At 35.1% G+C, this 26,842-nt stretch overlaps 2 protein-coding genes across 4 annotated transcripts in view; one reads left to right on the top strand and one right to left on the bottom strand.

Annotated features, from left to right (window-relative positions):
* The window catches only part of GLMN (glomulin, FKBP associated protein), a 22,855-nt gene extending 4,523 nt beyond the window's left edge, over positions 1–18,332 (top strand). For 2 of the 3 annotated variants that reach the window (XM_075156274.1, XM_075156273.1), the window contains exons 5-19: positions 258–366; positions 1,610–1,856; positions 2,363–2,462; positions 5,879–6,066; positions 6,559–6,612; positions 7,538–7,568; positions 7,932–8,021; positions 8,565–8,606; positions 8,691–8,764; positions 9,085–9,169; positions 11,376–11,485; positions 12,617–12,680; positions 16,104–16,227; positions 17,625–17,707; positions 17,845–18,332. In XM_075156274.1, coding sequence (XP_075012375.1) covers positions 258–366; positions 1,610–1,856; positions 2,363–2,462; positions 5,879–6,066; positions 6,559–6,612; positions 7,538–7,568; positions 7,932–8,021; positions 8,565–8,606; positions 8,691–8,764; positions 9,085–9,169; positions 11,376–11,485; positions 12,617–12,680; positions 16,104–16,227; positions 17,625–17,707; positions 17,845–17,952 — 1,509 coding nt within the window. In that variant the 3' untranslated portion in view covers positions 17,953–18,332. The remainder of the gene's footprint in view (positions 1–257; positions 367–1,609; positions 1,857–2,362; positions 2,463–5,878; positions 6,067–6,558; positions 6,613–7,537; positions 7,569–7,931; positions 8,022–8,564; positions 8,607–8,690; positions 8,765–9,084; positions 9,170–11,375; positions 11,486–12,616; positions 12,681–16,103; positions 16,228–17,624; positions 17,708–17,844) is intronic. The other variant, XM_075156275.1, reaches the window with a different exon arrangement.
* On the bottom strand, positions 18,098–26,842 carry C8H1orf146 (chromosome 8 C1orf146 homolog). Its single transcript, XM_075156276.1, has 5 exons — positions 26,669–26,842; positions 24,612–24,705; positions 23,385–23,553; positions 20,490–20,568; positions 18,098–19,086 (listed from the first exon to the last, which is right to left on the bottom strand). The coding sequence occupies exons 1-5, from the start codon at positions 26,735–26,737 to the stop codon at positions 18,967–18,969; spliced, it is 531 nt and encodes a 176-aa protein (XP_075012377.1). The 5' UTR covers positions 26,738–26,842; the 3' UTR covers positions 18,098–18,966.

The following is a 26,842-nucleotide window of genomic DNA, read 5'->3' as shown; positions in this document are numbered from 1 at the left end:
ACAGAAATCAAGTTCAGTGTCATTATTTATTATTATATGTTTTCAGCTTATAGTAAAGTGTGTACACATATACACTTTATAGAAGATGTTAATTGTAGGGAAGTACTTCTTATTTCATATTTGTTTTCTTAAAGATTATCTTTAATTCGATTTGCTTTCCTGACGTTCAGGAACTTCTGTATTGAAGTTTGCTTGTGATGAATTTGTTAGCTTATGACCACGGTGATTAAAAAGTATGCATTTTTCCTCTCCCGCAGCTATGCAATCCAAAGGAACTTTTTTTGGGTTTACTTGAGCAGATTGAGCAGGCCTCTGGAGAGCAAGTGTGCCAAACTGTCATGTTATTGCTTCAGCCTTTGCAGACAGGTAAGATGCACTTTCTCATGTGATTTCCGAAATAAATGAGAAAATAATTTAATTATCAAATTAGTTTAGCCTTCGCTAGAATAGTTTCAGAATATGTCTGTCCTCACAGGCTTTACAGCCTATTATATTTTGCAAAAATAACACAAGGTATAATTTTCTTGCTTATATTGGCCTGTTAGAAAAAGATTTTAGATGGGGTTAATAGCATCAGTTGAAAAAGCAATATTCAGCTATTCTTCATCATTTACAAGAAGGTGGTCCTGTGACAGTTATATTTAGAGGTGTAAACCATTCATACTGTTATTACAGAAATCGAGAATTACATGGATTTTGAAATTCTTCATTATTTAACTTTTAAAACATACAATTCCATATTTTCATAGTAGAAAACTTTTATTTCAGATTGAAGCAGGTTGGAATATTTGATTGGTTGTGGGGAAGCATTCTTCTGGCTTACATATAAAAACTAAAAATGCTGGGTTTGGATGCCCACTAAGTAGGTAACAAGTAGTAGTATCTGTTTTGATATGCGAGGTGAAATCAAGTGTCTTGTATCAAGTTTAAGTCTGATTGTAGCAGATGTGTTATTGAGATGTGTTATTGAATTATGTTAGAATTTAAGAAGAGAAGCATTTTGGTAATTGGAAGCATGTGGTTTTTTGGATAGCCAATCTGCAGTCAGCCTGCACTGAGTGCAGTTTAAGTGGAGAGCCACTTGTGCTACTTCCTCAGTCTGGGAGCCCCTCTGTCGGTTCTGCTGTACGGTAGGTAACAGTTCTGAGCTGCTTCAGGTGGAGTCGGATCTCAGCAGAAACATTGAGCCATTGCCTCTGGCTTTGCCAAGCACAGAAGGAGTCAAGCAATAAAGCAAGAATAAATCAGTTTTCCAGATCAGATAAATCAATATTATTTCACTTAGACTAGTTCTAGAAAGACAGATTTTTTTCAGTCCTCATCACGCTGCTACAGAGAAAGGAGGAACGTGTTGAAATGCATGATTGCTTTAGTATTTGTCATTCTCAAATATATGGTTATCTTAACCACAGCATATTAAACTAGCTGATGTCTTAGTCTTGCTGGATTCGCTCATGTGATTTCAAGTATCAGTCCCTCTCCTTCCCTGCAACTAAAGCCCTTCTTATGTAGTCACATTGTTTTTCTTCACATTTTCCTCTACTAAGTAAGTAATAACTTAATGTTTCAAAATGTTCTCTCTGTTTCTCTCTTTTTTCCTTTTCCCCAGTGCTTTTGAAACTTCAGAACAAGAAGGCCTACTCAGTGGGTTTATCTTTGGCCATGATTATGAATCAGCTTGCTCCCTTACCTGTACCTTATACAAAACAACAAATACAAGAAGATAAACTTGGTCTCTGTCAATGTTGTAATGCAGTGGTGGACTTTGCTAAACCTTTTGTGAATGAAGTTGTTAAAAACATGGAAAAGTCATCAGAATACAATGACATGGAGCTGAAAGAAGAATTATTAAAATTGTGAGTGTTTTATGTTAGTGTAATATATTCCTATAACTTAACAAAATGAACAGTAGGCATTTATTATATAGGCAGTAAATAAATAATCTTATTAGTGTTCTATAATGCTGCCAATTCATATTAACTAATGTGGTATTTCAAAAAAGAAAAACCCTAAATATGCCTTACATATTTATGAAGTGAGAAAAGAAAGGTCAAAATAATTTTTTTTTTTTTTTTTTTTTTTAGTACAGGGAAGTGGTAAAGAAATACTAGTGTCTGTGCTGTGAAGCTGTTTTGGTATTCTTCTCCTTCTCAAATTTACATCAGTGAGGATAATCATATTCTGGAGGTGAAGTCTAAGGAATGCTTGTACAGGATATGTTCTTGTTTTCTATTCTTCTTGGAATATCAGGAATAGCAGCAGCTAGTATGAGTATAGACTTTATTCTTGGTCATCAACGACACTATTATAGTCTGTATTAATGACCTTATTGGTGATTTAGTTTCACCCCTTTTTATTTCAGCTGTATGAAAAGCCTGAAATACCCATTATTGACAGCTCAGCTTGAGCAACTCGAAGGCGTTGAAGAACATCCCTTTCGGCATTTTGCAACTGAAATTATAGTAAGTGCAGTCAAAATTAATTACAGTGTTTGCAAAACCAGTGGTCTAATTCAGAATTACCTATAATTTGTTCTAGAGCTTATTTTGCTTCCTTTGTTGGATAGTGGGATGACTTACTGCGTCTTGTAAGATAATGCAGGTAGATAAAGGTCTAGAACAGTTCCAGGTCCCATCTCTGCAAATTACAAAACTTGCAGACACAGTTTTGCTTCTTATAAACCAGTTTGGACTGCTCTCTGAATCAGCAGCTGTAACTGCTTCTTTTTCTTGGTGATGTATGAATTTATTAGAATATCTAAAGAATCGTCTTTGCTGCAGTATTACATCAAGGCAAAATCTACATGTTACCTTTAATCCAAGTGTCGCACAGAGAGAAATCTCTAATGTGCCTAGTGCGGTGCCAGCTGACTGTTAAAGAATATAAATTGATGATTACTGCTGCTGATGCTATAGCTTGAAATTCAGTGGGAACATGTTCACTCTGTGCTACCAATGCAGTTACTCTGGTTTTGAATGTTTTACATAGCAGCTCTGTTTTGTTAGAGCAAGATTATTGTGGGTATAGATAATTTTATTTAAATTTGCAGCAAAACTAAGCCTTATAAGGAGATAGTCAGGTACAGTCCATGTGTATGTTGGAACACACAATATGTGTATGTTTTCAGAAATAGGACTAGGTGTGATTAATAAAGTTACAGCAAGTAGAGCTGTGCTTTGTTCATGTTTGGAATGTGTTAAAGACTATTTCCTCTCTTGCACATATCCAAATGTAGTGGCTTGACCCCAGCTGGCAGCTAAGCCCCCACCCAGTCACTCACTCAACCCCCCCCCAGCAGAATGGGGAAGAGAATCTGAAGGGCAAAAGCAAGGGAAAAAAACCCAAGTGATGCAATGGCAGTCTCTCACCACCTCCTACCAGCAGACCAATGCCCAGCCAGTCTCTGAACAACAGTAAATCTGAAAAATACTACCTCCCCCCCGCCCCCCCCCAGCAATTTGTTGCTGAGCCTGACGTTATATGATAGGGAGTATCTCTTTGATCAGTTTGGGTCAGCTGTCCCAGTTGTGTCCCCTCACAGCTTCTCACCCACACTCTGCCTGCTCCCTGGGGGGCAGAGTAAGAAACAGAAGGCCTTGATGCCATGCAAGCACTGTTCAGCAACAATTAACACACTGGCGTGTTATCAACACTGTCTTGGTCACAAATCTAAAACACAGCACCATGTGGGCTGCCGTGAAGAAAACCAACTCCATGTCACCAGACCCAGTACACCAAATTTAAAATACTTGTAAATATCAGTTGTCTCTAATTTTCAAATGCGTGGCTCTACAATGATTTGTGTTGGGCTGATAAAATGCAGGAATCTTCTTGACAGGTGCTGGATTATTTTATAAGAGTTTATTCAGAAGCAGGCTGGTAAATCTTATAATGAAACATAAGGGTGGAAAATATTCCCAGTACTAAATGGAATCTTCCCTCAGGATAGCCAATGGGCCACTAGTTGGGTAACACTGAATAGACAGCAACAGCTCATTTGTATCAAGATTGCAGCTAATGTCTTCAACTCTTATAAAACAAGCTGACCTTCTTAGACGTATAGAAGAACTGAACATTAAATGACTATTGACTGGTTATTAGTATTTACCGTTAACAAAAATACAATTCTGGTTTTGATAACTGGCCATTACAATTCTTTTCTGTAAGTTGTTTTATTAACTATGGATACACTTGTTTCTCATGTTAATATCAACTGTATTGAAGAATAGAGTTAAGTTTGAGCTTTGGACTTTGTTCTACCTTGTTATCCCTGGTTAGAGGAGGAAAATTCACAAGTCCAATACAGCAAGACAAAAGTCAAAGAACGCCTGGAGCTATGTAATAGGGAAATGAAAGTCACAGAGAAGGTGGAAGGGGGGTGAAGCTGGCTGAGGGACAGAGGAAATCCAGCTATCGGAGGAAGATGGCTGAAATGGCTATGAACTATGAACTAGGGAGTTAGAAGAAAGAGAGCTTTTTATATGATATGGTGGAGGAATTAGTCCTAGAAGAGCGGAGGGACTGGGTCAGGATGTCATTTTGGGGGAGGGAATGGCACACTAAGACTTGATGACTTTCAAAAGGAAGACTTGGAGCCAGCTGGGATGAGGAAAGCACACACAAATATATATGTGTGTGCAAATGTGCATGCACGCAGAGGAAGTCTGGAAGTTGCCATGTGATGCAACTCTCTTTCTTCTCCGATTTGTGTTTAAAAATCTAAGCATTTTTGCACATAAAACTCTATATCCAAATGTTAAGATTGTAAAGTGAAGCACACTAAGCAGTTAGCAAAACTTTCGGTTGTTTTTCAACCATAATTAGGTTTTCTGTCATGATCACATCCATTTTTTTCCCCAGCATGTCTCAGCATAGGATGAAACTGCTGTGAGGATTAATCAGGGTTGTGCAATGAAAGAGGATTTTGTCCCTGAGACCTTTACTTCATTTATTGCAGGACTTTTAGGGTGTGCAGTGAAGGAGGCAGGGATTACCAGAAGATGATCTCATGGTTAAGATAGTTGAAGGGTGCTGTGAAAAACTGGCTTTTCATCCTGCCTCTCCTGTTGGGCACAGTCTGAAACCATGCTTTTTATGCTAATTATGAATTACCTTTTCTTCATTTTCTCAAGAAATTCACTTCTGCTGTTTGTGGAATTGGGTAATGAAAGCTGCAGCTAAGGTCAGTAAAGTCATGCTTTGACTATATGACATCTTGTGTAATCCTAATTTTCCAAAATGTGAGATCCCAGATGTTCAGTTTGGACAACCCCAGAACAGTGAGTTAACATTGGTCTCGCTGTTTCTTCACAATATGTAGAATAGGAGTTACACTAGCTCCTAATCCACATGAATGGGGCGGGGGGAGGAACCCACACTCGTATTTGTGAAGTATTTAGGTGTCATTGTGTTGTGCATCAACGGAAAGAAAGGCCATACAGAGTGATTCTAACTTTAAAGCAGGGCTTGCCTTTAGCAGATAAACATTGTGTTGCATATTGATTAGCGAGCATAAAACAAAATACTGAGTATTCTGTGATCTGAAAAAACAAAGCATAATGTGATCATGAAGCTATCATTATTCATAGTGTTGTGGATAAGGGAGCCAAACTAGGGTTTTGCAGGGTGACTTTGTCTTTTGCTAACTTTGGAGTGCTTGACTTTGCTATCTCAGCAACATTCTTCTAACAGTAGTTATTTTTCCTGCAGGGTCTTTTTTGTGTATGTGTATACATCATAAATACTCACAAAATATTTATATTAATTTATACGTATGCTATGTAAGAGAATTTGCTGTGAATACAGTTAAAGATTTGAAACTTAATTGGTATACAGGTCTTTTAAAGGCAACTATAGGCAATCTATCTTTCTTTTTTAGGACATTTTGTGGGATATAAGAGAATTGATACCATTAGTGTTTTTCCATTGTAAAGGCAAAAGTCCACAATGGGAGAATCAGGAGTTTGCGGACATAGAACGAAAGAATTCTGCAGATTCTTTGGCATGTCTGTCATACCTGATGTTTGTTCAGCATTTTGGTATTGATTGTTTTCCAATCGTATTTAGGTAAGAACTATTCTTCCTCACTTATCATAAGTCTGTACTTTGAAGATTCTTTCTGAGCAGAAGAAAAATTTTTATTCGTGAATAGTTATGAATGAAAACTGTGTATTTCACTAGTATTTGTTTTATGTCAACCTTTATGCATTTATATTTTATGTAGCTTAAATTATATACATAAAAACATACTTCAGTCCTGCAGATTACTCTACTACGGTTTAATTTTAGATGAGCTGTCCTTTTAAAGAAACTGGTAGGCTTAGTCACATGCTGAAAATTAACGTGTTAAATTTTCAATTGCGTATTTATAGACAGTTTCCACCTAAGAGTTATTAACAGCAATTTGACTTACTATTTTGTGTCTATTTCAAAATTACTAATTTTATAAAGATATTTTTATAAATTTTTCAAAAAAGACTAATCCTGTCAAATATATTAGCTATGTGCAAATGTATATGGCTTATGCAGTTTAATGTAAACCTAATTTTTCTCTTCTAGTCCATCATACCTTCTGCAATGCAATATGACGCATATTGAAGTGCTACTAAAAAGGTAAGGTTTATGGTATTTGGAGTTCTTGATAGCGGGTGTGATCTTTTATAGTAATTCATAGAATCAAATTTCAAATATACCAGATAAGTTCAGAGGAGGTTTTTAAACCTGAGAGTTAAAATGGCAAGTTCCACAAGAACATGGCTTCTTTTACCAAGAAGTATAAAAAGTTATCTAAAACATTTATTTATTGTTTTCAGCTTGTATTGTGATATCATTTTTAGAAACTATTCTGAAAAAGCAAAATTAAGGTCTTTTAAACACATGCAGAATAATTAGAGGGTATATTTACTTGTACTTCTGTAACAATTAGTTTACTACTAGAGAAGACTATCGTGATAGTATTTATTTGAAAGTATTCTGATACAATATGCAGTCTGATTAAAGGTCAGGCTTTCTAAAGGAAACCAGACAAAATTGTGATTATTTCACCCTCCATAAGCAGCAGTGTTGACGAAATAGTTTCTAGCACTGCTATAGAAGGGAAGTTTCCCATTATGACTACTTATCATTTCCTGGTGAGATTTAAACAAAACTTCCTGGTCTCTTCAGTTTAGCATCTGCTGTGTTTTTCTTAGGCTTGCAGGACTATGCAAATGGAATCACCTTGGAAAAGTTTCATTTTCTTTGTTAATCAATGTCTTAATACCTGTGAGATATGAGATGCTACTTTTGAGCATTTATAAATATTGAGGGGAAAAAAAATGTCATTTTTGACCCTGAAGAGAGGAGTCTAATCTTCAACTTTTCATCAGCCAATTTATTCTAAAAATCAAAATAATGAAGATACTATGTTTAGAAAATAGAATGAAAACTATTAAGGGACAAGTTCTTTTTGATCTCTGTGCTAGTGTTTCTTCTGAAATATAAACAGTGTCTTTTTAATTAAAAACTTAAATTTGATAACGTTCCTTTTTTTTTCTAGAACAGAAGAATCTGTGTTATCTAAAGGACTTGTAAGTTTTCTTTTGATCAAATTTTCAATGTTAGAATGTTTATTTTTTCCAGTTTAAGTAATGGTAAAACTTTAGTTTCCCTTTCTAAGAAAGGTACAAATGATAGTTCAGGTGATAGTTTCAGAAATATTTTGAGGCTTAATTAGGTATTCTTCAGTCTTACAAACACTTATATTTATTGAACTTTACACACATGCATGTTTAAATTACCATGATTACTTACATTTGCAGCTCCTAGAACTTTGGATATGCGAATGAGCATTTATACTGAAGGCGGTTTTAGCCATAAAATGTTAAGCCTATAGATTAATGTCTTATATATGTGCAAAATGTTGGCAGCTTTTTTTTTTTCCCCACCTGCAGGATCTGTTCGAGAGCTGTTTATTGAGAATGGAAGATAATAGCCTTCTCCATCAGTATTTAGAATTCAGAAATTTTATTAACGTACCTCAGGTAATAAGAAGCAATGTACAGAAGTCTTTAAAGTTTGATTATAAATAATGTCTAGCTGTCTTCTAGGTGTTTGAGAGAGGACATACTACTGAACCTTTATACACTTGTGTCGTTAAATTGAAACTTTCAGTGTCTTGCTGTACAGAATTGATTGCCTTTTCTACCCACTACAGCGTGAAGTTTCAGTGACAATTAAAATATACTTAGTGTACGTACAGGCCACTGAGGCAGGTGGGCACTGATCTTAGCTGAAATATGATGCTTGCTCATTTTTGCCTCTTCCTTGCAAATCTGCTGCTTGACTACATTCTTACTTGGACCCAACAGTACGAGAATAAGTCATTTGTATCAGCCCTGGGATTTCAACCACTGATGCTAACGTGAATTTCTCTGATGAGAATCTTCTCATAGGCATGGTTTTGTGGGCTGTGGGTTTTTGGTTTTGGTTGGTTTTTTTAATGTCTTGAGTAGATTTTAGTCAATGTGACGTGATGTAATGATCTGTATGTAATTAGAAATTATGTTTTCTTTGTCCACCTGCAGGATTTGGTGAAAGTTATGACCCTTTGTCCCATAGAGCATCTGGTATGTAATGGGACCTACAGAATTAGTTAAGTGCTGAATTTAATTTAATTAGAATTAATCTGATAACATCTTTTTTGTCTTTAGAGAAAGAAGAGTTTAAATATTTTGCAGTTGTTTATAGACAAGTTTGACGCAGAGGGAAAATATACATTATTCAGGTATGCATCCAAATTACTGTAGATTGTGTAATATCAGTCTTATTGCAGCTTAATTGCATAGAAACAATGATTTCTGACAGAGTTTCTATCTGGTAAACCACATTAATTTTACTATGTTAGTTATTGGATAAATAAGGAATTCCAATTGCCTCACATAAAATCAGCTGTCTTATATAAGCTAGTGTTTAAAAGTTACATAGTCATGTTATTTTTCTGTGGTAAAACTCCCACTTAGATGACATTATGGCCTTATTCACTAAGTTTTGAGCTAACTATATAGGCAGCTTTGAAGAGATAATAACTTTTTTTTTTGTTTGAAGGTGTTTACTGAAGACAAGCAACCATGCTGGTGTGGAAGGATACATTATTAAAAATATAAAAGATCAGATTCACTTATCATTAACGGTGAGGCTATTACCACTAAAAAACAAGTTGCCATCTCAAAATTGTATCAGTATTATGTTGTGAAAATGTGTACAGCTTAAGCTTTGAGTGATGCATTAAAAAAATCCACTTTGAAAAGAAACATAAGATTGGAAAATTATAATTAAATATTAATTAAAATATTAATTTGGCTTTTCTCTGCATATATATTTTTACATTATAATTTTACAAATGTATTTTTTAATTGCACAATCTTATTGTAGTTTTCTAAGAATTTGTTATTACCTTTTCTGTGCTTGAAAATACATGCTTCTTTCTTAAAGAGGAACTACTCAGTATTTTGTTTTATCCTCACAGTTCCTCATTTCTTAAATATAATTCAAATGCTACAGTCCAGACAGAATTATTAATTTTTTTCTTGTTTTTTTATGATGACAGTCAGCATTATATTATGAGTGCTTCACAAATGTTAAATACATCAGAAAGGGTTGAGCTAGATTAAAGCCATTTAAATCTCATATTTTATTATCATTTATACCAGGAAGTTGGAAAAACTAATTAAAAATAAATTCTTTTTTTTTTTTTTTTTTAAAATGGCTTAGGGCCTTTTCCAAACCAAATTTGGTTCTCAAGGATACTGCCTTTTGTCAAATAGGACAATATAGTAAATTTATGCATATTTTATGCTAGCATAATTATGTTAGAAAACAGTGAATTTCTATTTATTAGATCATAGTCTGACCTGTGTATTGAATCAGCAGGGGTGAGGAGGATGATAATATGAAAACTGTTCCAAAAGGGCCTTGCATTAAATTGAATAAGTAAAAGCATATTCTGAAATTTCCTTACTAATTAATTTTTTGACTGTGCAGCTTCAGAATTCTCTTAACATATTTCTTCCGTGTAGAGTTCCCTGGCTGTCAAAAAGACAAATAACGTTAAAATTTCATCATATGAATTTGAAGATTCTAAGTTTGTTGCAAAGAATTCTGCTATAGACATAATGATAACAATTTCCTATTGCTATCCATTTATTTCATCTTAGTTTTTGTGCCCAGCTAGTCTTAATCTTTCCAGGTCCCTTAAGTGATCTGACTTAACAGACAGGTACCCTTCTAGTCTCCTTATCTAATCTCAGTTTTCCTTCCAGTCCATTTCTGGCTTTGTCCCGGTTTTCTCTCTTGTCTAGCTTTTGCCCTGTGTATGATATCTCTTCCCTGAACCTTCCCCACCTTTTACTTGAGATAAGGACTTTGCAACAACTCTGTGCTCTTGGCTTTGTTGTACTGACATGAAGCAGCCTTTTGAAGAGGCTGCGAAACCTTCAGAGAGAACTTGCTCTTTGGGAATGACAGGCAAACCCTTAAGTTAGCACCACTGCAGGGAGGCTCAGCCATCCTCACTGAGGAGGGAATTTTCAGGGGTCTTAGCTGCAAGACTTTAAAAAAAACTTCCGCTAAGCAAGTGAAAGAGGTGTTTTTTTGTTGTTTTGCCCCTCCTCACTTCATAATTTGTTGTAATTTAGGGGAGTGTTTGTGAAAATAGTGATCTGTCTGTGATGCAGAGGGCACCAGAATAATTTAGTTCTGCCACTTCAAAACCTAGTATTCTCCATCTTACGCTTACGTGATTCTCCCTTCTGTCCTCTCCCCCCTCCCTCTTTCAAAAGAAAGTAATTGAATGTCCTTCCTCCATCAAAGAACCATAGAGGTGAAGGTGTACTTTACTTGCAAGCGTTGCTAGGAGTTGTGGGTTTAGAAATATGCAAAGAAAACTTAAAACACCTGATCATCTTTAAAAAAAATCGTGACACTACTATTATGAAATGAATAGAGTCTCTGGTAAAGAGAGCTAATTGGTCCATACCTTAGGATAAAAAAAGAGAGTGCCTAGAACAATTTGCTAAGTTTATGTAAACAAGTGTTAACTGTATAGATGGTGGGATGATGAAGAGGTGGAGAATCTATTCTGATGAAACTGAAAAGAACAGCTTGGCATGAAGAGACAAAGTAGGGAGGCTTATGAAAAGACTAGTTTGTATACTTCAATCACATGTAGTAATTGGAAAATATTTCTTCCAGTGTTTGGTTTGGTTTGGTTTTGTTTTGGGGTTTTTTTGGTACTTTTCTGTTTCCCAAAACTGTTGTTAAATTATTTAAAATTTATTTAAGAAATCTTTAAGATTTAAATTTTGCACTCAGCTAAACTTTTTGTATTATTTTTTCAGAAGGCATGTGACAACATTTGGTTTACAGGACACCATCTGATCTCCCTTCTAGATTTAGTGCTTTTGCTTCCAGAAGGTGCTGAGACAGATCTTCTGCAAAACTCAGATAGGTGAGTTGTAATCACAGTTAGAGGCTTTTCTCCTTTTTAATCATTTAAAAAGACTTCAAACTATATTACTACAATGGGAGGTATGCTGTCATGTAATTAATGAGGTGACAGCATCAATGTATGTATCAACTAGAAATGGAAATGATCACTTATTTCAACCATCCTTTCAACTAACTCTGTATAGAAGAATGTCACAATGCTATTACATTGATTTTAACAATAAGAAAGGAATTCCTCCTCCATTCCCTGAGGATATAAGGCCTCAGATGTCAAATTACAGAACTAATTGGTAAAGCATTATTTCTTCAGAACTGTATGGTTTGTCAGCTTTCTGCAGAAGCAATTGGAGGAACAAAAGAAATGCGGTATGTTGTCTTATGTGACACAGGGGAATAACAATTATCAGATACAACTTACAGCACACAGCCTTTTTGAGGCTGTTTCACAGCCTGCTGCTGGGAATCCAGTATCTCATGAGTGGGAATACAGAGCCACCTGAACAGCAAATACTTGCATTAAGTAATATAAAAATAACTGGAAATGTCTCTGAAAATCTCCTGTATAGGACAAGTCTCTTCCTATATGATGAGTAAAGGTTGGGCTTGTAAGTCAGTAGGATGATAGTGTCCAGATGGACACATAAACTACTTAAAACCCCAGATGTGTGATCTTAATTGTACTGTTTATCTGGAAAAAGCAATAAATAGTTTCTGCTAAAAAGTATGGTAAAACAAAAGCAAAAAGCATATTTTTAAAAAGTACTCAAAAGAAGAAATTCAATACAGTAATAAAGAAAACTGTCACACTATTTTCATATCAACTTTGGATCACCAGTGATGCATATTACAAATTCTGTAATAAGGTTCTCTCTCTTCAGAGAACTCTTTCCCTCACAATCACGAGCCTTCTCCAAGCTGCTGACAGTTTTAATCTTTCCTGCAAAGTGTCAGCTGTTGTAACATGGCGTTACTGCACACTGGTGCTCTAGACTAAGCTATATTGCTCAACAGATGAGTGGTTGCATCTTGTACAAATGGATATTTTTAGGATGTCTGGCTAATGGATAATTTAAATTATTACCCCTGTAATATAAATCCGGGTTCTAAAAAATAGTGTATTTTTAATTCACAGGATTATGGCGTCACTAAATCTACTACGATACTTAGTCATTAAGGATTGTGAAAGTGATAATCAAGTAAGTACTAATTGATTTGAAAATGATTGATTAGCTAAGGGCTGAGAGCTGGATTCATGTGAATGCTGTTATTCTTGATTCAAAAACATGTTTTGCATTTTTCTTTGCTATGGTCAGTAATCTCGAAGTGATGTTTTTATTAACTACATTAGGAGATATGTGATGTGTTATTGTATTCTGATGAAATTTGATTGCATTCATACTTAACTGCTACTGTAAACAAGCTAATCCTTTTACTCTGCCTGATGAACTGTGGTCTATGTCCGTAATTTTAGAGTACGTCACCATATAATAACATCTCTATCAAGTATTCCCATAAGAAAAAATATTTGTTACTTTTGCTTATTTATTTCGTGGTATCCCTCAGGCCTCCAAGTGGATTCCTTTATTATAATAATACAAACCTTTGCCGTTCAAGAGATGCATTTTATTCATCTTCAGGCAAAGTACTTTTTGTGTGATATGCTGAAAGTTAATAGTATTAAGATTTCTCTGAAAGTATTTAATAATCATCAGTTTTTAGCTGGGCAGAACAGTATTCTATATTTACAGCAACTGTGCAGCTGCATGATAGGTACATATTAAAAGCTTCTCTAGGTATTAGCATCAAAAAAATTCTTGTCTGTAAGATCCATCTGCTGAAGTAACAAAAGGAATGGCCAGACCTATCCAGTTTTCTGCGACATTGCTTTACTGGATACAGCCTAGAATGTTTTATGCACAGACGTAACTTGCCAGCCTAACCTGCCCACCACTGTAGTTTACCTATGTTTTTTATTATAGTTATACCTCTTTACCTTCATTTCTCCTGCGTGTGGATGTTTGAATGTAGATATTTCAGAAATACTCTGCATATTTAAACTTTGCAGTATATTTAAAAAATTGAAACTGCCCTTATGTATTTTACCCATATAATATTATGCTATCTCAGTTTAAAGCAGGATTTTATAGCTTTAGTTGTAATCCCCACCTCTTTCTTCTCTGTTTTGTTTAGCTCTTTTCTGTCTGAAGCAGTCAGCAACATTTGTTACTGGTAGATCAGTACAAACTATTTGTTATTCAACTGCTGTATGGCTTTTCAGTGTAGTATATTATGATGGATCTGCTGTTTTTGTACAGTCAGTCCTGTCCACCTGCAGTTGATGTAAATGTGTTCCTGGGTTGATACATGGATTCCATATTCTAGCAGCTGATCTGTAAGTGCTCTGACTTGCATTGTGTCACTACAGCATTGAAGAGCCAATGGAATTATTTGTGTTTAGTTTTCTGATTACATTCCACTACTAAATGGCTACTTATTCTAACTCTTTCAAATCATTGTGTTCCACTATTCCTCTAATTTATGCAATTCAGTAGCTTTTTATCCACTCTATCATGTAGCGAACAAGTATCACCTGATCTAGTTGAAGATGTCCCTGCTTAGGGCAGGGAGATTGGACTAGATGACCTTTAAAGGTCCCTTCCAACCCAAACTATTTTATGATCTCCTTAGTACTAAATGTTTTGATTTTTGCATTAAAATATTTGTTTAAATTAGTGACAGTTTGAAGAAAAATTGCTTTTCAGTTTTAAAGTACAGTAAAGCCTTTCCTGACTTGAATAAGCAATATCATGGTCAGATGAATATTCTAACCAGCAGATATGTATCCTAAGGTGTTTTGTTGTTCTCTCCCAGTTCCTTGACTTTCCTTATGATTTGGAGTAATAGACTTCAGCATATCATTTTCTGTTTTCTAAAATACAGAAAAATTCTGATCTACTTTTAGAGCACTTTGAGATCTATGAATGCAAGTTTTGTAAGTGCCTAACGATGTTATTAGTCTAAGTAGAATAATAACAATATAGCTTGCACTGATTACCAAAACTGTAATGAAAATTAATAGTAAAAATAGCTTTCAATTGGTGCATTTCTAATTTACTATTTATGTAATTAGTTAGTCTTGATAAACTATATCCGTTTCTCAGATTTACAGAGTGATTACCATTTAAGTGCTCATTATGGTCCACTCAGTTTCATGTAAATGCATAGCTTTGTAAGAAAAGAGAATATTCCTCTTTTATTATTATTAAAAATCTATACATAGTAGCACACAATTGCTGTAACAGTGCTGTCTAGTACCCGATATAAAGAATGTCCTTACAGTTTGAGGAGAAAATAGCATCACCTTTTCTGAAGTTTTCCCTTAAACTTAAGCCCTGCCAGTTCTTCTTGACTTCCTCCCTGTCTCCCTTCATATAGTGCAAGTGGGGCAGAAAGAAAATGCTTCCTTTCATGTCAGTTCAGATGTTTTGATTGCTGTGTAACAAGCACTTTCATTAATCAAGTTTAAAAATCAGTATTTTTCTGGAAAGTTATTTCTTCATTTTTAGCCCCATTCTGGTGGAAGTAATTACCAGTTTTCTTATTTGACCAGTTAACTTTGTGTCATTTAGCATTAACATTTGGTGAATTTTCCACTGTAATCAACAATACTATTTGACATTGAGAATTCTTATTTTTATTGTCCTTACTCTGCCCTTTGAGAATACTGCCTGAAGAAAGGAGTCACGTAAATGGCTCCGATATCTAAAGACACAAAGACTGCTTTATATTTCTTTACTTCTACAGCAGTTTTGTAACTACAAGCTTATAAGGCAGAGAAGTTTTCCTCTTGTGCTGTATAACCTTGAACAGCCTTGCTTTTGAGCATCTTTTCCTTGTATCTCTTGTTTCCTGAGTGCCATTATTGTAAACTCCTTCTTTGACCCATGCCAAACTGGGGAGGAGTTCATGTGTCACTTTGGCAACTGTGCCTAAGGATGGGGTAGTAGCGTATCCAGTAACATTACTACAGTACTTTTTAAACTGAATGCAATATAGACAAGACTCTCATATATTTGGGGAGCATGACATTTATCAGAGCTTTCATTTGGCATCGCAATACAGTGTTAATTCGGGAACATGAATTTAAATATTAGTGCCATTTTGCTGCTGAATTATCTTAGAGGAATTTTTGCTGTTTACTCACTGTAGAGATGTTTACTCACTGTAGAGATTCTAGCCTGAGAAAGTGGCTAGTTCCCTCTCCTCCAACATACCAAGATCCTTTCAGCTTTGGTTACAAGAACAAGTTGAAAATGTGTGTTTCCATTGCTGTCGTTATGAGCCTACTAAGTTTGCTCCCCCCCTTTTTTTCCCCCACTGCTTCATCCTTCAATTTTCAACAAATGATGTTGAAAATGTAAGAGAGAGGGGGAGAAGCTTAAATGTCCATCACGATGCTATTCATGCTTAAATGGATGAGTCTAAATTCTTTTTTTCTTTTTCTTCCCAGCACAGAAGTGTATGTTATAAAGACTAGTCCAAAAACTCGTGCTCAAAAACATAGCATTGCAATGCTCCATTAAAACTAATTTGTAACCTTCTCTGTTCTGTTTGAATAGACCGGTGTATGGACCACACTTGCCAAGATTGAGCAAAATTTTTTAAAACCACTGCATGTAGGACTCAATATGTCAAAAGCGCACTATGAAGCAGAAATAAAGAATAAGAAAGAAAACAGAAGAGGTTAGTTGTTTTCTTTTTTTCTTAGCTTTGTTAATATTTAGAAACTCTGGAAATCCTTTAGAAACAAAGAATTGGTGAATGCTGTCTAGATCATGTTTTATTTAACTGTTGACACTGTTCCAGATTTCAAATGATAATTGAGTAGTTGCTGTATTTGATACTAATAATTTTCATAATTGGTCAGAAAAATCTGAACTTGTTTATCTCTCATCACATTTGTAAACCTTATGGAAACCTGATAGAAATGCCACATGAAGATCTTCAAAGCTTGTTCTGCATTTATACTTTTGATTTTAAGGTTAGACAGAGCATCTAAGTCTCTCTGAATATACAGCCCTTAGGTTTCATACTAGGTGTGGGGAGGTTAACAAAGAAGAAGTAATTCATACAGCAAACAGGTGCTCTCTTAAAGCCTGAAGGATTACATTCTGGATTTTTTTTTTTTTTAATCTGACAAACAGAATCAGATTCTGCTGGGGGTTAAGTAGACACATTGCACAGGGCATAAGAGCTATAGCTGCTTTAGGCCATCTCTTTGTATGTCAGATCCTCTGTTCCTTTGTGGTCTCCAGTATAATTAAGACAGCCCAAGGAACTTGCTTCTGCTACCAAAAATGTCAGTAAGGCTTTTTGCCCCTAGTCTTACCGTCTCTGTTGTAAACTATATGAGGCAGAGAAGGGGAATTTTTGTGAAGGCAGCCTTCTTTCTAGATATCTTTCTAAAGGGAATCCTTTAAAATTAATCAGAAAGCTCTTACATTTCTCTGGCCTTTGACAAAGCATAAACAGTTTTGAGTCCAGGAGAGAACATCTAACTCATATAATAGTAAATGGTTTAGCCTTTTTCCCCAATGTATAATCTTTGTAAGCATGTTGAATTTCAAAGATGTGGTCTGAAGGTAAGAGTTCTTCCCCTTGGTTTTCAGACTTGTCCCTGCAGTTTTGCCTGCTGCAAGTAATCTGCCTGAAACAGAGAAGCCTGCAGCCTTCTCTTAACAAAATAAGTATTTAATGTCTGGATTCATTAAGTCAAGCTAAAGAACCTTCTACTATCTCTCTGGATGTGGAAATATTAAAAATGTATCAAAAAATGACCAGATTTATTGATTTTTTTTTTCCTTTTAAGCAGCATTTTAGCTATATAAAATTGTTTGAGTTGTAGATATTGCCTGTTTAGTAATGTATTCATATGTGATATAGAAAGTGTAGAGAGAGTATCCAGCTCAAACTGTCTTCCTCTTAAGGTTCAGCAACTTCTGTCCTGTGTTTGATCAATCCCTAGATTTGTGGTTTTTAGCAATTACTGTCTAGAAATGCTAATATATTAAATATTCTTTTCATCCTAAAAGTTATGTGAAACAGCAGCCTGATCTCTGGTTGGTTATTTTCTTCTACAGAGGCACACAGTTCTAACACAGTTTGTTCTGTAACTGTTAGTGGGGAGAAGATGCCTGCCATGACTACTGAAATGCAGCTTCAGGTGAGTTTGCATTTCCTTCAAAGTTATTCAGAAGTATTGAAATCTTCTTTTCAATTTGGAGACAAACGTACATGTGTAGTGGGTAAAAAAAAAAAATCTTCTAATAAAAATAACATTAATCTCTTTTGTCATTTCAGGTTTTACACTCAGCTCTTTTCACATTTGATTTAATAGAAAGTGTTCTAGCTCGAGTAGAAGAACTCATTGAAGTGAAAATAAAAGCTGTACTGGATGAAAGTAGTTAGGTCAGTTGAAGTATTTGAATTAACATACTTCTTACAAGATCATTTTGACTATGAGACTTTAGTTGAAAAGGAGGCTACCAACCTTTAAAGAAGAGCAATTTAGAATGGCCTCTAGAAGAATTGCAGATGCTGCTTTTCATAAGTCTTGTGGCTGTTCTTTTTTATTTTGTTTTGCTATTGTTGTATGCAATACACAGTGATGACCTATTTACTAAAGTACTTCTCTTCAGAATTTGATGCTTTTTCTTAAGTTTAGAAACTAAAAACAAGGGTGTTTTTTTTTGTTCTTATGCTGTGGCAAGGAGGTATGGTTGTGCATTTATTTTTCTGTAAATTTTCAAAATTTGCTAGATAATAGTTGCTGACTGGTGGTGTGAATTTTATAAAGTGACTGGAGAACCATTGATTTAAAAAGCACTGTTTAAGCACAAGGTATTTTTATTAGCACTTTTTAACGTTGACAAACAAGCTTCTATATTTACAAACAGGACTGTAAGGTATAGATAGGTAACAGTAGAAACACTATGGCAAAGGTAACCAGGTTTAAAGAAAAACACATCAACTTTGAGCCAAATAAGATGTTAAAACTTAGTAGCACAACAGATAACACTTGCGTTTAAAAAACCACACTGTATAAGATTTCATACATATACCTGTTTATGCATAGGAACCTATATTTTGGAATTGTTTTGATCATCCTTATCTTTAATGATAAAGTTTTCCTTAAGACACATGAAATATTTTGGGAAATAATTATAAACAGATGAGCTCATAAGTTCAGAATCAAGGCTGGCTTTTCTATAATGCAGTTAAACCACTTTTTTTTTTCCTTAGAATGCACATTTGGTATAATGTATGCTATTTTTCATTGTATAGTTATTTAATACAAATTTTCATTCCAAATGCGTAAGTTGTATATACAGTCTTTTGAAATGTAACTACATTTTTAAGAATATTCTATATTTTGTTTAAAATATCGCCACTCTATTTATGAATAAAAAACCCAAATACTAATTAATTACAGTGCAACTGGTGCTCCTGAAGCATCTTCCAAACTGGACTGTTTTCTATTATTTGGGCTTTTGTCATTGCCATTTTGTAACTAATATCATCTGCTCGTGGCTTGGAAGTTATCTTAGAGGAGAGAAAAATATTATGAGTAGGACACAGTAACTCTGTGGTGAGAGAATATTCAACATCTTATTTTTCAAATAGTACAATTGTAAAATTATTCAGCAGTGAAATTTGAATCGTGTTTTCTGAAGTAGATTCAGGAATGATGTACACAGAGGTGATTTGATGCATCCCTTTAGGTGCAAGACCAGTCCTAAAATAACTAGTTCTGTCAGCATTGCATCTGATTATCTGGATAGTATTTCAACAGGAGTTGGGTATGGTAGCTCGGGATTAGTTGGATGGTATTGCTCCCTTGGCCATGTCTGTTAACCTGGGGCAAAAAAGTTCATTTTCTAGGCCCTATACCAGTTAGGGATTCTCTGGCAAAAGATGAGCTCATTAAACAGGCTTTGCACTGCATCAGTGAGAAATAGTGTAATGGCAACCGATAGATTTGTGGTATATACTATCATCACTTCTTATGGGGCTCTCCTGTTGAAGTTTGGTGTAAACAAGTGTATTCTGAAGAAGTAGAAAAGCAAATTCAAGTTTACAGGATCAGCAGTAATCTTAAAAGCTTTTAGGTTACTGCTGTATTAAGAGACTGGGCCAGAGACAGCAGTAGATTCCATAAAAAGTTTAAGTACAATGTTCAACATTGTAATAAGTATTTAACAACTTTTGCCATATAATAAGTGAGATGTAGCTAACACTTTTAATTAAATGATGAATACTCTGAATAGGTTAATGCTTATTATTTTGAGATGCCCATTTCAGGAAAGGATAAAATGTAAATTTATATTTGAGTCCTAACATGTCATTCAACCTGCTCTTTTTATTTTTGGTACATGGGATGCTGCTAGTACTGTTACAGTTAGAGTTTTCATGGAAAAAAGTTCTTTAAAGAGGTTTAGTAAATAGATTTAATGAATAATGTGTTGTAATTACACGTAATGTAAACATGATATGTTGCAGATACTTGTGGATTTTTAGTGATGCACATACACAGGTAAATTACACTCATTAAGCTGTAGAAATAATATACTAGTAACTAGAGTTTTCAGATTGGCATTTTTACTTGAAGTAATCGCATATTTAGATCTCATGCAGGTTCTGCACTAGTAAACGAAGTGAAGACATCCTAACTTAACAGTGGTAAATAAAAGCTGAATTAGCTCTTAAATATCTAATTTGTCTTCATAGATGCTATTAAGAGCTTTTAAAGTTACCTTTAACAATAGTTTAAAGACTCAGCTAAAGTATCAGAACAGCAGTCCTACCTCAATGTATTACATGGATTGTGGTCGATATGACCCAAAAAGTTCCATTAAGGAAAAATAAGTATTTCCTAGTTCTTGGCTTTTCCTGGCTAATATACATCTGAAGAATTAATATTTTTAAGTATATGCAACCAGGCTTACCTTAGCTATAGTTAGCATTAACTTAACAGTTTCAGCAGTATTATGAACTGGTATTATACGTAAATTACTGCCCAGGAATCTGCACATCAAAATAAATCAAGGTAAAGGTTACTTTTAGAATACACATTTAATTTGTTATGCCATAAAACTCAAAAAGTATTCCCACATTATGTAAACAACTTTTTGCTGTGTCTTCACCACAAGAAGATAGAAGATTGCTTTTATTTTAAAGGCAACGGGAGAGTTCATGCTGTTTGTAGAGCCATCTGTCCCATTCTGTACCACTTGTTCAGGTGGGCTTTGGAAGGGCTCATTTCTTTTTCTAGGGCTCTTTGACAATCAATCAACACTTCTTAAGCATGTTTACATTCAGAGAGAACTAAACCCTCTTCTGCTATATTGTTGAAGACTGTCCATTTTCAGTGCCAGTAAAAAAATGTTTGGTTGGTTGGTTTTTTATGGCTTTGGAAGAACACAGGAAGGTATCTAAAAACACTGTGCTAAAAACAGTTCAAAATTTGAACTAAATCTTTGTAGTCTACTATCTAAATATAGCAATCTGTACCTCAGATGCGATTAAGGTAATGGGATAATTCTGCTAAGAATTTCATGTAAAGACTTGTTCATTCAAATAATTTAACCTAAAATTCATTCTCTTTGTATAAATAATGTTATTCATATACATTCATTCTTGAGAATGGAATCTGGAGATTTAAAATACTAGCATCAATTGTCATTCAATGCAGTCATGGAAGACAGACAGATCAAAGCTTAGGCAAGCACAGAGCCTCTCTTTAAGACTTGCATCTTAAGTGTGTTGTAACAATGGCAACAAAGTTAGCATTGCTGCTGTTTTCTGTTGTAGAGCTAAAACTTGATAGGGACTTAACAACAAGAATGAGGAATTTTAAATAATCAAAAATTTAATCCAAACAAAGTGCCCAGCTGCTCAATTGTATACTCCCCTGTGACCTCCCCTTGTGGCTGCCACCTGTTCTTCCCCTCAATCTGTTTGATGACTTGGACTCATTTACATTAAGACCTGTGCTGGTTAGATATCTGATCTGAACTTGGCTGCCCATTCTTCTAATTAGCAAAAATAAGTATTATAGGTAGTGTCCCTCAGGTCACTGTTGAGCTTTGCCAAAATCTGATGCAGAAACTGTGGTTTGGTTTACATTTAGGTATTAGGGAAATAAATAGATGCAACTTTGCTAATACTAGCAATGGGCTAAGCAAAGCATGAACGAACAAAGTGCAACAAAGAAAGAATTACATGTACTTACCTAGATCCATGAAAATCCATTTCTATCAATAGCTTTGCTTCCAATTACAGCAGGTCTAAATTTAGTTTGTATTTTATTAATTTGATCAGTGGGCAGAATACTGGCCATTAGAACACAAGGCTGGTCTTTGCTCCAAGGTGTTCAAAAATTAACATACATATTTACTGAGGATATTAGTGGAATGTTCATTTGAGCTGTGATGATAAAGATTGCTTTTCTCCCGCTTCCCCCATAATATACACAACCCTACATAAAGTGTTCAGGTTGTTTAACAACAATCCTATAATGTTCTTGTTAATAAAAAATAATCCTTCCCCAATTGCAACCAAACCATAGATAAGCAGAAAGAAAATATCAGGGGACTTTTTTTTTTTTTTTTTAAATCTGGCAGGTGACTTGTAGTTTGAGAGAACATGGCACAAGTTTGAATCCCACCAATGCAAAAGCTCAGTCAGTGATTTACATGTAATAGCAGAACTCCAAGCTGCCAGGTAGTAACAAAGCACATGCATCTGAAATATAATTATGCCTTGTCAACATCAGTTTGGTATGGCTTGCAATGACAAAACTATTATTTTAATAAAATTACTGACTTGCCAAATGGAATATAGTCTGAAAACATCATATTTGTTAGTGATCAACACGTGCACAAAATCCATTGTACATAACCAGAAGATAGATTGAGAATTAGTATTGCCATCAGCTGAATAACATGTTCTTGCTGAATGGTGGCAGAGCTTTTAAGACCTCTCATGAAAATTTATGGAATTTTCACAGATAGCGTAATAGATTTCCTACATTTCATCCCATGCACTGTGCTGCTCATCAGCATTTGGCAGTGTGCCCAGGATTTAACAAAATGGGTGCTAGTTTCAAGGAGGTAAAGATCAAAGACTCCATTAGAATAGTCACTTCTTTGATGTCAAGAGTGAAAATCAACTGCAGTTAAGACTACTGCACCTACCAGAAAGTAGTTTCGACTACAAGTGTGGAGCACAATCTGATGATTTGTCAGCAGGAATGTACTGAAACATGCAAGTTTTCAGGCTTCATTAGAAATCACAGATAAAGTTTTAAACAAACCAGTTTAATGGCCAGTTCTATACTTTTGGTGTAAAATAACATTGATTATTTCAATTGTTCTAGCTCTGTATAATAGATGCTGTTCCAAATAAACAGATTTTAAAAGCTGTTAAAGAATCTGTACTTCACAATAAAGCCTTTTCTCATGAAGGAAACTTGCCTGTTCTGTTTTGAAAATGACCATGAAAAGATGCTGACAGAGCTAAGAAAATTGCCTAATTTTCCAGTTCAAGAGAAAACTTTTAGAAGAATTATGTTACTTAGCCCTAAAGTGATTGAAAGGGATGTTACTTGCTATGTTTTGAGGAATGTCCCCTTTCGTTACCTATGACATGTCAGATTGATTCACTTAGTATTCTTTTCATTTGCCATTAATAAACATATGCTTTAAATAATTTTCTAGTGCATTAGCAAAATAAAATTCCTATTCCTGAAAAATAATTCCTAAAATATCATTCCCGAATCTAGGACTGCTACCTCATTTCTTCCTAGCAATAAAAATTTTGGTTTGATGTTGAAATCATACCTTCTCTGAATCCTGAACATGACATTCCATTCTTCTGGTCCATGAAGAGCAGCTGACAAAACCAAAAAACTGTTCCGATGAATGTTTATGAACTTCTGAATTCTTCTGAAAAACTGTTCTTCCCCTGTCATAAGCAAGTCTTGAGTGTCTGCCAGTATAAATGCAACACCTATTGAAGAAATTGATATCAATGTATATGTCATGGCAGTAACGTGATTAAGTTCTCACCACAAACCGGGAAGCAGAATTCTTATTCAAACATTAGTTTAAAAGGCGATGGAACAAAACACATGAATGAATTTACACATCTTGACGGTGAAATGCAATCATGAGATTTGGCCAGTGATTACTAGTATTTTTAAGATAAAACTACAAATAACTCAGAGGTTATTTTCTACTGTAACATCAAAAAACCCTAACTGTTCAATCCACTCAAAGTACAGACATCCGAATGCCTTCGAAAGCACATGCTTCAGGAACAAGCAACTGCTATAATGGAATGAATTTAGGGCAAATGCAGAGATTGATGGAAGAGCTCAGCAAGTCCTGTTTCCAAATGAGATACACACCTGTAACATCTTAAAAGTAAGCTAAACTGTCACTAAGTTATTCTGAAAGGGAAAGTTAAGAAGGCTGAAGTTTAGGAGGCTTAACAATCAATACAAAAGACTAGGCCAGTGTGTGCCTTGTTAATCCTTGTAGTTCAGGAAAGCTTCAGCTTAAGGATCTCATCTACCTGTCTAAATCATCTTCTGCTCTAAAAAGGAAGGACAGATACTTCATGTTGCAGTTTCACTGATTTCCTAATCAAACCTGCTCAAAGAATCCTTTCCCTAACTCCTCTGCTACCACCAGGTCTGCAAACTCAACTTGGAAGATGAAAGCCAAGGGCCTTGGTTCACTCTTGTGTTTACAGCCCTGAATACTAAAAATCTTGACGGCTGTCTTACATGTTAGTGACACTCAACGTTTGCTCAGTTATAACAAGAATTTACTAAACAGTTCAGCTGATGATCACCAAATCTAATGTAGCTGTTCTACAATACATTAAAAAAAGTAAAAACGAATGAAAATGTTTCATCCTCAAAGTTCTCTGCTCCTTCCACTATTGCATGACATTCCACCACGGCAGCTTTCATTCAGTTTAGTGTAGCCTACAACAGGGCCTGATCTTGTACCTCATTAGAAGCTTATGAGTTTAAAAACATAAACTTCAAAGTACTGTACCAGAAAGAGAAAAAATCACGGATCCAATTTCCACCGATTCTGAATATCGAACTCGGTGTTGTTGCCTCTGTAGAATTGTAGAAATTTCATGATTCTAAATAAATTTTAAAAGGTTATTTTTAAAATATGTTTTCAGCCAACAAGTTAGATATAGAAATATTCTTAAAGCATTGTCTGAACCATTATAGATAGAACTTTAGCATCATTGTTTAAAAAATATTTTTTATTCCACTTGCAATAAAAAAAGTAGTAAAATGTTAAACTTTTTCAGTTAATGAAATTTTGAATTATTTGCATTGGAAGTTATCAAATATTGAATGACAATTTTGTATGCGTACATTCAGTTTGCCACAGGAAACTCTTGCATAATACATAAAGAAGCTCAAACATTTTACAGTCTGTTTTTGTAAGATGTGCTAAAGGAGGATTTGCAGAAGTGAGGAACATAGAGTAACATGTTTCTATGACTCCAGTTAATTAGACTGCATTATTTTCACAGATGTTAGCACTTCATTTGGAAGATGGTTCAGAAAATCTGTACGGGACATGATTTTCTTTAAAGCTTTTTGACAGAATGCAATCCACTCAGGAAAACTAGAACATAGCACTATCCAACATAATAATCTACAGAATGGAGTGGGTTTGGATATATTTTTGAGCCTGCAAAAAGCATTTCTGCAGTATGTTCTACAGAAGCTGCTCAAGCACACACATTTGAAAAATTAAATCACTGAATCCTTTTTAGCTATAACATGTTCTTTAACCTACCCGTTTAAAACGTAGCCAATCTGCCTATATAGGGAAGTGGTGTGATTTAGTGGAAGAGTACAAAATAAAGTCAGGATAGCAAGTGAACCCTGAAGTAGAGAGTAAACAGAAATGTTATGCTTTCAATCTGTCTGGAAAGGGAACACTCAATGACAGCTGCTTACAAGGTATAACTACAATTTTGGGAAAACTCTCTGCTTCAAAGCCACTGCTGACAGTAACTTATTTAATGCACAAATACAAATAACAGCTATAAGAAGAGAACAGCTGCACAGGGAAAAGAGAAATCTCATAACCAAAATGATACAATGCAATGCCTTTGTAAAAGAAAAGCCATCTTAGATCTGTATCCAGCTCTTTCCACATCTTTGCTCACTGTGAGTCCTTGCCAACAGCAGTAGTTTTGAGTAGAGCTGGGCCCCTTATTAATAGGAGTGAGTTATGCTGGTATAGCTGATGAGATCAGTGCCCTCCAATACCTCTCACCGTATTATGGATTAAGTTGCTCTTGAAGCAGTTTCCAAACTGGAACAGTTTGCAGGCTGTCATTCCAAGACAAGCAGGCAAGTAAGAACAGGCTTTAAACTGAGATGATTCAGGAATTACTTCAACACCATTCACCCATTTATACAGCAGAGATGGGGTGATAGATAACCTTGTCAGCCAAGCTAGCATAAGATACCCTTGCTTGTGAATCAAAGCCCTCTTGCCTCTAAATTCTCTCCAGCTGGCATGAAATTGGTCTCAGCTGCAGGAACTAATTACCAGCTCCTTGACATACCCTTTCACTTTACTGAGGAACACAGTCCAGGCTTCTGATATTAACAGATATAAATATATTTATTTGTAAGACTCACTATTTTAAACTAAATTGCACACTTACTGAGTAATAATCTACCCCAATGTTGATACTGTATAGTAGAAAAGTGTTCAGGGAGAAATTCAGAAAATTAAAAACGTTTCTGATGGAATTATTCATAGTGCTAATTGAAAGCAGCATCAGTGCAGTGCAAAAATGATGAGTCAGGAGGACAACCCTAAAGCAGTGTAACTCAGAATAGCAGGTGGCAAGAATACTAAATAGGTACAGAAGTAGTTAGGAGAAGAAACACACACACAGAAAAAGAACCAGTACTATAGTAGAAACAACTTCAGACTAATCAGTTTTATCCTCAAAAAACTATATTCACTGACATTGCATAAAATATTTCCATGTATAGAATATAGGAAATGCTTCTTTCAGCGTTTCTTGGTGAGTCAGATGCTGCTCTTGACAAGTGGTATTGTACCTGCAGAGCTGTACTCATAATAACTGTTGTTATCCATCTTGACTGTTCCTGCCTACCACTTTCTGTCATTTTTTTCAAGGGTTTAATGGCTTTGCAGTGCAATCTCAGCTGCCACCTTCTGAAAAGCTTGGAAAAAGAAAGATGACAAATATCACCTGCCAATTTAAGAGGTGA

The sequence above is a fragment of the Calonectris borealis genome, chromosome 8 (genome assembly GCF_964195595.1).
Source record: "Calonectris borealis chromosome 8, bCalBor7.hap1.2, whole genome shotgun sequence".
Classification (NCBI taxonomy): Eukaryota; Metazoa; Chordata; class Aves; order Procellariiformes; family Procellariidae; genus Calonectris; species Calonectris borealis.
Note: the sequence above shows the minus strand (reverse complement) of the source record. Positions and strands in the feature narration are given on the sequence as shown.